The following is an 11,720-nucleotide window of genomic DNA, read 5'->3' on the forward strand; positions in this document are numbered from 1 at the left end:
TTTTTTTTCTGAGTTAGAAGTCAGGTGAGTGAAGAAACTAAATAAAGAGTAGGGAGCCGAGTGAGGAAAACATCTATTAATTCGGCTAACTTTTTCTGGGTTAGAAGTCGGGTGAGCCCCATGTTAGCGTTACATAAATACTTTCACTGTTTTAGTATGGAATATGAGCTCTCGGTAGGCTCAAACAATCACCACCGGCTGACATGCTGACATCAAGGCTGAACATTTAAAGACACTCCAATCACACAACAAATAACTTCATTCTCGTCTAGGCACAAATACTTTCTCCAATAGCAATGGAACAAGACATATGAAAAAACACACTCTCAAAACATAAGTCAACACAGATAAAATCAAAACAAAACAACTAATCATAATAATCTACTCTACTAGATATAAAAGATTTAATCCAACAAGCGAATAACGGCGAAGCGAAGCACGGGTTAGCCTATAGTCAAAACTAGGTCCATGACTACCCAAAAAAAAAACTATGTCCATGGCAAGCACTTGCTCCTATTTTCTTGGACTTTTGGAGCTCTTTTACTATTTTATTTTTATTTTTATTACATCTTTATTACTAGTAAAAAAAAGTTTTGATGGAATCTACTAATCCACGTGACAGTGGTATAGCCCATCAGGGTTCAAATCCTAGTGCTCGCATTTATCCTGGATTTATTTCAGAATTTCCGGTGATACACTTTTAGCGGGAGGATACGTTCCTGCCGACTACAAGGCGCCTACAGTAACTTCGTAAAATCTCGATATGCCGGCTCAGTTTCTCAAAGGTGCGTATAGGATAGGGTATGTGTTCATAAGGATGAGTGTATGCGCGCTTATACGAGCTCTTGCGTCTGCGTTGCGTTAAGAAAAAGACTGACTGACAGCTTTCTGAACTGAAAAGCAACGATAAGCAACCAATGGCGCTGACCGCAGCTGTCACCCACGCCTCGCGCGCGCTCCCGCGGCGGCGCCACCGCCGCGCTCCGGCTCCCTCCACCCGCCTCGCCCCTCCCCTCTCCACGCCGACACCGCCGCCGACACGTCCGGCGACCCTCGACCGCGTGTTCTCCGACCTGGAGGCCCAGCCGCGCCTCCTCACGCCGTCCCTCCTCGCCCCGCTCCTCGCCGCGCTCCCGCTCCACCCGTCCCCGCGCCGCCGCCTCGCGGCCCTCCGCGGCCTCCTGCCCGTCTCCCTCCTCCGCCGCCACCCGGACCTCGCGCTCCGCCTCCTCCACATCCACGCCTCCCTCGGCCTCCTCGCCTACGCGCACCACATCTTCGACCACCTCCTTCCCGCGCGCACCCGCCGGGACCGCGCGTTCCCGTGGAACTGCCTCGTCGCCGGCTACGCACACGTCGGCCGCTACGACGATGCGCTTGCCCTCTACCTCCAGATGGACGAGGAGGGCGCCCCGCGCGACGGGTTCACCTTCGAGAGCGCGCTCCGGGCCTGCGCAGGCGCCCGGTCCGCCGAGCTCGGTCGGGCCGTGCACCGCGACGCCGTGAGCGCCGGCCTCGCTGCCGACGTCTCCGTGTGCGACGCCCTCGTGGAGATGTACGCCCAGTGCGGCGACCTGGAGATGGCGTGCCAGGTGTTTGACGCAATGCCGGAGAGGGACGCCGTCTCGTGGAACGTCATGCTCGCTGGCTTGCTGGGGCACGGTGGCCTCTCTCCTCAGGCAACGGAGGTCTGGAGAAGGATGCTCGGAGAAGGGCACAAGCCCGACTCGGTCGTGCTGTCGAAGATGCTCTGCCATCACCCTGATGATGGCAAACAGGGACTGGAGGTTCATGCCTGGGTGATTCGCCATGAGCTTGAGATAGAGTTGCCAGTGGCAAATGCTCTGATTGGAATGTACGCCAGAAAGAAACAGCTAGGACATGCTCTTTCCATTTTCGAGTCGATGCCCGCGAGGGATCTGGCGTCATGGAATGCTATAATCTCTGCACACAGCCAACATTTCGGCGTTCTCATGATGTTCCGCCGCATGGTTGACTCCGGACTGCAGCCGAACGAGGCCACCTTCGTCGCGGTGCTGTCCGCGTGCGACAATCTAGGGTTGGTGGAGGGCGGCATGAGGCTGTTCTCTGAGATGGAGAACAAGTACAGGATTCAGCATACTGTACAGCACTGTACCTCTGTGGTCAACATGCTAGGCAAAGCTGGGATGGTGGATGAGGCTTATGAGTTCATGTCGAAGCGGCCGCGTCTCGGCAGCGAGCCAACAGTCTTGAGGGCGCTGCTTCATGCTAGTTCAGTACATGGCAACATAAGGATAGGCGAAATTGCCGCCAAGAAGTTATTCGACCTGGAGCCTGACAATGCGCATCATTTCGTCACACTGATGAAAATGTATGACAACACGGGTAGGTTGGAGGAGCTCGAGAAGGTGAAGAAAACGATGAGGGATAAAGGGCTTTAACGTTGACCTGTTGGGTCACCACTAATCTCAACTTCTGTAGAAAGCCCCGGCATCTTCATTGCTGCCATGTGGTGGTGATTTCTTACCAGTCTGCCAAGCTCCGGCATCTTCTGTATTAACATACATTAAGATTCAAATGTTTTTATAGCAAAGTATCAGCAGGACAGGGATTCTGATGTTTATACCAGTATCAAACAGAGCATGTTTCATGGCGCACAGTGTACAGTATTTATTTTGTCTGGAAAATAGAAACTCTTCGATTTCATCTTGCTGATCAAATACCTGATCTTTTGGCACAAAACTGGAAGTTGCTTCTTAGGGAGTGCGAGCTTCTTGTCCATGACCTACAAGGATCAGATGATGAATGAATGAAAGGAGAAAAGCTCTAGAAGAAATGTAACTGGCAGATGAATCAAGGTACTAAAGTCTCAAAGTTGCCCATGGACGCCCACTCTGAATCTGCAAATGATGTCTGTATTTAGCACTGGGTTTATAGCATGCCATGAAGATCTGTATGCCCTCTCAACGTGCTAGTTGCTTGAGACCTTTGGGAGGGTAGGTTGTATAGCTTCAGAGGATCTGGCTCTCGGCACTGTCGCTACTTGATCAAATGCCCGATGAAATGAGAAATGTGAACAGCCTGGGTTGTCACTTGGGAGCAATTATATCATGTCCCCTCAACGTGCTAGCTGCCTGAGACCTTTGGGAGAGAAGGTTGTGCAAAGCTTCAGATGATCTGGCGCTCTGCACCATCGCTACTGGAGCACTGTCTGGCTGCTGCTGCTGTGGCGAATTTGGAACCATCGACACGACATCATGTTCCGTGCCAGGCGGCCCTCTAAACCGCCTCCTCACTGATGCTGCCGGGGACGTCATGGTCTGGTCTTTCAGGCTAAGCAGCCAGACTTAAAATGATCATGGGAAGATTTGGGAAGCACTGACGAAAGTTTCAGAATATTTGGGAAACTACCCGAGCCTGCATGTTTAACTGCAGTTCCGGACCAATTCACTATACCATGGAATATTTGGACCTGTTTCAGAATATTTGGGAAACAACCCGAGTACGCACGATATTTTGGACCAGTTTCATTAGATTATTTATAATAAAGGATAACTAAACCAAAACCGGCAGAAAACTGTCAAATTTAAAACTTGGACACAACCTACTGTAGACTGTAATGGTACAACACTAGGAATAATATTCTACTCCCTCCGTTTCTAAATATAAGCCCATTAAGAGATTTCAATATGGACTGCATACAAATGTATATAGACATATTTTATAGTGTAGATTCACTCATTTTGCTCCGTATGTAGTCCATATTGAAATCTCTGAAAATGCTTATATTTAGGAACGAAGGGAGTATCATATAGGACTCTGACATGAACTAAATTTTGCAGCATCTGATCGAACCTATTATGGATAAATTGTAGGAATCCAACACTTTTCTCCTAGTAGAAGACATATAAATGCTTCCCTTCAAAAAAAAAGAAGACATATAAATGCTAATTTAGCTGCACATAGAGTCTGCTACGTTTAATGTCATTGGCGATGTTCTTAGCATCCATGGCAATACCAGCCAATCCCCTTCTCCCTAACCCGGCACAATAGAGCCCATTTGCCCCTTTCCAATGATTAGGGAATTCCTTCTTGGGCAAGCCATCGCTATTTAGCATGTCCTTATCATTCTGCACTTGCAAATCTTACTTGATTTAGAACATATAACAAGTCTTGCATCTAGAGAAGTTACAGTGGACGAAATTAAAATCTCAGTTTATCTTATTACCTTGAGCCATGAATTTGCTGTGCTTTTGTATCCGGTTGCAAACACAATGGCATCAAAGGAGGCTTCCTTCCCACCTTCAAATTCAATTATTTTTCCTTTGATCTTAGTAATCCTTCCATGAACCTACAACAGGTTAAAAACTATAACTTGTCATATATGAAACTAAATTTCTTATACTATGTACATTTTGACCAAGGATATGCTCACTTTAATTTTGTCATTCTTGATTAACCCTATGGTGCCAACATCAATCACTGCGGATCGACCAGTTTCCGACTTCAGGACAAGTGGACCATTTTCTGGTCTTGTGATGCCATGCCTAGAGAGGTCCCCGAATACGAAATTTGCCATCATCAAAAGGAGACCATCTATCATCTTTAGTGGAAGATAATGGACAAGTGTCATCCCTAGTCGGATTAATTCCTTTGTCATTACATGAATCTGCAACCACAAAAGGGTCACCATCTTTTGCAATATGCAAGATAAAATAAGATATATAAAAGAGATTTGCAGTTAAAGTCACATATATTATACATACCGGACTTCGTATAACTATAGAAGTATTGGCACCATGAGAAGCAAGGTCGTAGGTGATCTCCATCCCAGAGTTACCAGATCCGATGACCAACACATTCCTCCCGGAGTAGTCGATGCCTGACTTGTAACATGATGAGTGGATGGCCACACCCGAGAAGTTTTCCAGGCCAGGGACCACTGGAATATTCTCAACACTATTCTCACCACTTGCCACAACAAGAAACTTCGCCCTGTAATTAACTATTGTGCACTTTGCCATGTCGCGCGCCATGATAGACCAATATTTTCCATTGAAGTCATATGTGGATGACTCAACAACAGTGAGATACCTCGGATGGATAGTGAAACACTCAATGTAGTCATCCACATACTTGATGAAAGTGTTCTTTGGTATGTATGTTGGGGTATCTGCTGGGTACGGCATGTGTGGCAACTCACAAAATTCCCTCGCTAGATGTAGCTTCAGCCGGTCATACGTGCGGTTGCGCCATAGTGATGCGCTGCAATTCTCACGCTCAACGATGACATAGGGGATGGAGAATTGGCTAAGGCATGCTGCAGTTGCGAGCCCTGCAGGCCCTGCGCCCACAATCAAAAGTACGACCTCCTCCATCACTACAACAACAGAGCGTATGAATATGTGAGATTACATATGTATGTAGGATGGACACTCCATAGTAACTCGAGGTATATTTTGCTCCCTTGATAGAATATTGGGAAGAGCACCTACATATGAGGCTTATACATAAATTTAAAATTTTCACATGGCAATTCTGTTTTTTGAACATGTCTATGTTGTGAAAGTAAAAAAACACATGTTTATATTATGGGATGCAAAAAGGGTAAACTTTGGTGCACACTAACTCAGTATGTCATATTCCCTTCAATAATTAGAGAATTATAAATACCACATTTATTGTGAAATCCAAGCTGGATACAAAATTGGTAGGAAACACAACTCCGTTCTGTTACATTTCCCGTCTAAATTCACAATAAGATTCAGATATATTTAGGCCATATTTGATGCTTCTATTTTATTTTTGCAGGGAAATGCTTCTAATTACACTAACTACAAATTAAAATAAGATAAGGTTATGTTCAGAATTTTTTGTAATGTTTTTTTCTTTTTCTTATGAACGTTGCGAATCCCAATTGTATTAGTTTGGTGTACTCAACTTTGATCTTCTTGAGCGTAACAACCACATCGCTCATAGTCATCCTCTGGCCAGGCAAGTAGCTAGAGCAGATCAATCCCAATTGGAAGATCGACGCTAGAAAACAACCGTCCCGGCTGCAGCAAGGAAGAGAGGAACCTTGCAGAAGCTGACCATCAACAACTTGGACAAGTTCTGCAGGAAATGCCCGATGAATAAACCCACTGCCTAAGTGTTAGTTGTGCACCAAACATAGGGTCTGTGGGAGCATAATTCTGTAGCTTAACGCGTCGCTCTTCCTTGATGCCTTTCCGAGTGACCCATAATCTGTTCAAGAAAACGTTGTAGGGGAGCGCAACAGAAAACAAAAAATTTCCGCACTATGAACATGCCAGGATCACTATGGAGATGCATACAAGGTTTTGATCTGATCATTACCGACTCGTGGCGCAGCGGAAGTAGAGTCGATGTAGATCGTCGATGCAGATCCCCGCAGGTAGGATTTACAACCTCCCAACTGCGAGGATGTTCGGACAGGCCTTCGGAAGGCGGTCGGACAGGCCTTCGGAAGGCGGTCGGACAGTCCCTCGACGATGTCACGGACAGGCCTTCGGAAGGCGGTCGGACAGGCCTTCGGAAGGCGGTCGGACAGTCCCTCGGACGATGTCACGGACAGCTCTTCAGGAGCCACTCTCAGAAATTCAAACGGTCACTCAGACAACCCTTCAGGAGCCACTCTCAGAAACTCGGACGGTCACTCGAACAGCCCTCCGGGAGGCCCTCGAACAGCCCCTCAGGCAAAAGATCGAACCTACGACCTCTCTACGGGGTTGCACACATATGGTGTCAGCTATCCGGTAGGGCTTCGCCGTCCAAAATTAGTTTCTGTTGGAATCCAGACAACCTTTCGGCTCCACAAAACTATTTCATCTGAGGGAGAGAAAGCTAGATCATGCATGGCATGTGTATGAGAGTTGGAGTGAGTGTGGAGAGCTTCTCTCTACCTCTATTTATAGGACAATGCAAGGGGTAGGGTGGCACGTGTAAACCCCAAAATGCCCATGGTATATGTCTCACATAAAAGGCATAATGGAGAGGCAAGTGGAGCTCCATGGAGCTCCACCCTTGGCTGTCCACCACTAGTGGGCCCTTTCAAAAAGGGGCTCTTATCCTTCCATGTCATCCCTCTTGATCTTTTGGGAAAAGCCCCAAAAAGTGGCTTTCCAAAAAGCATCTAAATAGTGTTTTCCACTATTCATGAAAACATTTTTTCGTGACCAATTAATCCGAAAATATCTGTGAAGGTCCAGAACATTTCTAGTGCCCCATATAAAAATTCTGGATGCGTTCCAAAACATTTTCGATTAATGATTTTCATCAGCAAAAAGCAACCAAAGCATTTCCAGCAGCTCCAGAACATTTCCGGTTCTTTTCTCCGGAAAAATTCCATAAGTTTCCAGAACAATCGGGTACCCTCCAAAAAGTTCCAGGTGCATTCCAAAACCTTTTTGGCTCAATGGTTTACTCTGAAACAACTTTTTGGTTTTGCCGAAACTTTTCCGTTGTGTCCAAAACTTTTTCAGTGACTTTCTCTCAGACTCCCTGTCTAGTATTTAGTAGATACATGAGTACATGACCCTTAAGCGTGTGACCCTTTAGGTTCAGTGAAGTATAGACATGTCTGGAACACTTTCCGATCAATGATCAATAGCGAAACAGTGGACATCCATATTGATCCCTATACCCACGTGAATGAATATTCGAGTGAACATGTATTGTTGTGTGATATTCTTGTTGCTTTGCGATATGTTACAAACACCCGAGATGAGACTTATCGGCATCCCCGTGGATCAACACTTTTCCACTATGCCAGTTACCTCGTTACCGGTTTTGTTCCCTTATTTCGTTTCCACATTTCGGCATCCCTGTGAACAAATCACATTGTGTCTGGCCAGATGATGATGGATACCATAACACCGAGATGGCCCTAAGTATGTCTCTCCATCATCGGAGGAGAAAATCCCAATCTTGAGCTACCTCATTCCTTGTCATACTTTTTCATGAACCCGTAAGCCGCCGTAATAGCCACCCAGTTATGGATGGCGTTTAACAAACCCAAAAATTCACGAAGCAAGAACGCAGGAACTCGACACCCTCAAGGTCTAAGAAATTATGCAACACTTGAGCCAGTCATAGAGGCATGACTAGGAATACATTTTACTTTTTAATATACCACACATGAAATGAGTTTCCCTCCGAGCCTCATGATTATTGCAGACTCGATAATCATTGCAGTTATAGCATGGAACATAAACTTCAATTACAAACTTGGAGATACAATAACTATTGTTACTGCCTCTAGGGAATATCTCCTATAGACTCCCACTTGCACTAGAGTCATAATCTAGTTAAATGGCTTCCCTAGCACCAATGGCTATCTAGTGTTGCTCATGCTTTGCTCATGGTAGAGGCTTTGTCATCGGGTCTGACACGTTCAGATCCGTGTGAACTTTGCATACTTTCACTAAACCCACTTCGACGTGATATCGAATGAGTTTATATTTGCGTTCAATATGTTTTGTCTTATGGTGAGAACATGGCTCCCTTGCCTGAGCCACGGCGCCATTATTATCACAATAGATTTGCACCGGGTCCAGAGCACTTGGAACCACACCAAGGTCTTCAAGAAATTTCTTGATCCAGGCCGTCAGCTTGGAGGCTTCTGAAGTACCAACATATTCTACCTCCGACGTAGAATCCGCCACAGTCTTCTGCTTGGAACTTTTCCAGTCCACCGCGCCACTATTCAATACATAAACATAGCCTGTTTGAGATTTGAAGTCATCTGTGTCAATCATGAAGCATGCATTGGTGTAACCAATTACAACGAGCACTTCATCACCTCCGTACAGAAGAAGCAAATCCTTGGTCCTTCTGAGGTACTTAAGAATATTTTTGGCTGCTGCCCAGTGTTCCAATCCTAGATCACTTTGGAACTTGCTGCTAACACTTAGCACATAGGAAACATCTGGTATTGTACATACCATGGCATACATAATTGAACCAATTGCTGAAGCATATGGAACATCATTCATTTTTACTCTCTCATCGAGAGTCCGAGGACACTGATTATTGCTCAGTGTTGTGCCAGGTGACATGGGGAGTAGGCCTTTCTTGGAGTTTCTCCATGTTGAACCTTTTCAACACCTTGTCAATGTACGTGCTTTGGCTAAGCGCTATCATGGCGTCTTGATCTATCTCTATAGATCCGGATGCCCAATATGTATGTCGCTTTGCCTAAGTATTTCATTGAAAAATTCTTCTTTAATGAGTCTTTTATTTTGCTAAGAAAATTCACGTCATTTCCAATCAACAATATGTCACCCACATATAAGATTAGAAATGCTTTTGCGCTCCCACTAAACTTCTTGTAAACACAAGATTCTTCGTCATTCCTGATGAAGCCAAACTCTTTGAACACTTCATCAAAACGAATGTTCCTGCTCCTTGATGCTTGCTTTAGACCATAAATGTCCTTTGGAAGTTTGCATACCTTTTCGGCATCCTTAGAAACGACAAAACCTTCAGGCTGTATCATGCATACATCTTCTTTGAGATTTCCAGTTAGGAAATCCATTTTGACGTCCATCTGCATATTTTATAATCAAAATAAGCAGCAATTGCTAGTAATATCCGTACAGACTTAAGCATAGCTACAGACGAGAAAGTCTTGTCGTAGTCCACTACTGGAACTTTTTCACGACAAGTCTAGCTTTATAGATAGTAACGTTACTGTCGTGGATTTGTCACGGCAGATGTCCTAGTGCCAGGACTTAGTCGCGAGGCCAACGCATCTATGTGGTAGCTTGAGAGGGGTTGAGCGGAATCGAGAGACGCAACACAAGATAGGGATTTAGACAGCTTCGGGCCCCGGGAAACATCATCCGGTAACAACCCTACATGCTGTTTGAGGCTAGGTCTCATTATTATCACGAGGGAGTCGCCGGAAACCGGCTCTCCTCTTTGTATCTAGCCCTAAGATTGTTTCTTCTTGCTTGTAGCTTCCCCCTCTTTGGGGAGCCCTACCCCTCCTTATATATGTTGAAGAGGCGGGTTACATGTAGAGTCCAACTCGGACTTAAGACTTAACTATTCTAACTTATCGCCATGGGCTTCTTAACATCTTGGGCTTCATAACGTCTTGGGCTTCATAACCCCTGGCAATCCAGTTATCACTGTTTGCCGGTTTAACATTGTCTGCCGGTTTAACATTGTCTGCCGGTTTAACATTTGTCTGACTTAACTCCTGCCGGTTTACCACCTGCCGGTTTACCGTCTGTCATAGCCATCTGTCTTAACTGTCTGTCTTAACTATCCGCCGGTTTAACATCCGGCCGGGTCATACCGCGGGGTATATCCCCGACATTAGCCCCCAGTTTAATTTGGATTTATCCATGTTAAATTGATTCTGATCATCCTTAAGTCCTTGTCACTTCCTTCTTCTAGAAAATCCGGTTTAACAGGCCAGCTTCATAATCAACTTGCTGACATTGGTTTCTCATAGAAAATATATTGTGAAGAATAACTCCTTTGATTCAGCTCCCAATGCTTAAAAACAATATTGGTCCTTGAAATACTCATCTGATCTTCAACGGTTTAAGGATGTAGAAATTGCCGGTTTAACATTGCCAAGATCACCGGTTTATAAATATTGATAGCACCGGGTCATACTTGTAGTTAACATCCAGCTTGAAAATATACCTCTTATATGCCTATCACTTGTAGCCCCCAAGTCTTAAGAAGGTAGCATAGCAACAGCTTTAAGACTTGCTTCAATATAAATATCACAATCTTGAAGAAATCCAGGTTGTTCATCTCAATCACTAGTCATAATTGAGTATTCCACATATGTAGCCCCCAAGTGCCGGGTTGTCATGCTTGCAGCAGCCTGGGACTTGTAATTGTCTGATGCTCATAAAAACTTCGACCAGTGTAGCCTCCAAGGGCTGGGTCATTATGAATAATGAGCAGGGACTTTGTAAATATAATCATATAGATTTGAGCAATGATGTATTGTCCCCAAGGGCCGGCTCAGTAAGATAATATTGAGCTGGGACTTGATATATACTTCAATGAAAATAACATCATATGATATAACCCTCATCATGGGGCTTGAATCCACGTCCACAAGGTTAAGAGCCTTGTGCTTTACCAACTGAGCAATATACCCTTCAATATAGTGGATATAAAGCTTTGTACCTTGAATTGTTGACAGGAGCAATTGGTAGCCCCCAAGGGTCGGCTCATTATAATGTGATGAGTCGTGTCTTCAACAGTATGAGCAAAAAATGACTTTGCATTAGCCCCCAAGTGTCATGGTGCATGCTTGCAGCGACATGAGACTTGCATATTTGATATAATCTCAACTTAAATAATGTAGCCCCCAAGTGTCGGGTTGTAAGCCTGTAGCAACTCGGGACTATTCCTTCAATTGTAGAATAAATCATATCCATTGACAATATGATAGCCATTGCGCTAAAGCGACTTTGAAAACCTTAATCATAATACTGGTTATTGATAACCATAATAGAAATCCAGCCAGGTTGGCTATGAAAGATTTGAATAATATAATCCAATGATTTATGAGCGCATGATTCCAATGGCGCAATCCAAATATATGCTGGCGACTTATAGTCGAAACCAGACCGGGCTGATAGTCTCCGGATTATAATTTAATCATGTTCCGTCAATCTGTAACTGACAGTTGAACCGGATTTAATAATGTTGGGTGAAAACGCAACAGAAAAAATATTTTATCA

General features: G+C 44.8%; 2 protein-coding genes across 6 annotated transcripts; one reads left to right on the forward strand and one right to left on the reverse strand.

Moving 5' to 3' along the window:
* The first annotated feature begins 908 nt into the window (after positions 1-908).
* Positions 909-2,688, forward strand: LOC123087540 (pentatricopeptide repeat-containing protein At4g25270, chloroplastic). The gene has a single exon (XM_044509574.1). The coding sequence runs from the start codon at positions 918-920 to the stop codon at positions 2,421-2,423; it is 1,506 nt and encodes a 501-aa protein (XP_044365509.1). The 5' UTR covers positions 909-917; the 3' UTR covers positions 2,424-2,688.
* On the reverse strand, positions 2,272-6,867 carry LOC123087541 (probable indole-3-pyruvate monooxygenase YUCCA11). Of its 5 annotated transcripts, none has more exons than XM_044509578.1 (7): positions 6,340-6,867; positions 5,924-6,228; positions 4,749-5,362; positions 4,418-4,651; positions 4,211-4,333; positions 2,706-2,767; positions 2,272-2,530 (listed from the first exon to the last, which is right to left on the reverse strand). In XM_044509578.1, coding segments are annotated over exons 2-7 (1,059 nt in total). In that variant the 5' UTR covers positions 5,925-6,228; positions 6,340-6,867; the 3' UTR covers positions 2,272-2,505. The 5 variants fall into 5 exon arrangements, with proteins under 5 accessions (XP_044365513.1, XP_044365512.1, XP_044365510.1 ...); XM_044509577.1 differs by having other exon boundaries at positions 2,272-2,533; XM_044509575.1 differs by lacking the exons at positions 2,272-2,530; positions 2,706-2,767 and adding an exon at positions 3,352-4,112.
* Between the last annotated feature and the right edge of the window lie 4,853 nt (positions 6,868-11,720).

Source organism: Triticum aestivum, chromosome 4A (assembly GCF_018294505.1).
Source record: "Triticum aestivum cultivar Chinese Spring chromosome 4A, IWGSC CS RefSeq v2.1, whole genome shotgun sequence".
Classification (NCBI taxonomy): Eukaryota; Viridiplantae; Streptophyta; class Magnoliopsida; order Poales; family Poaceae; genus Triticum; species Triticum aestivum.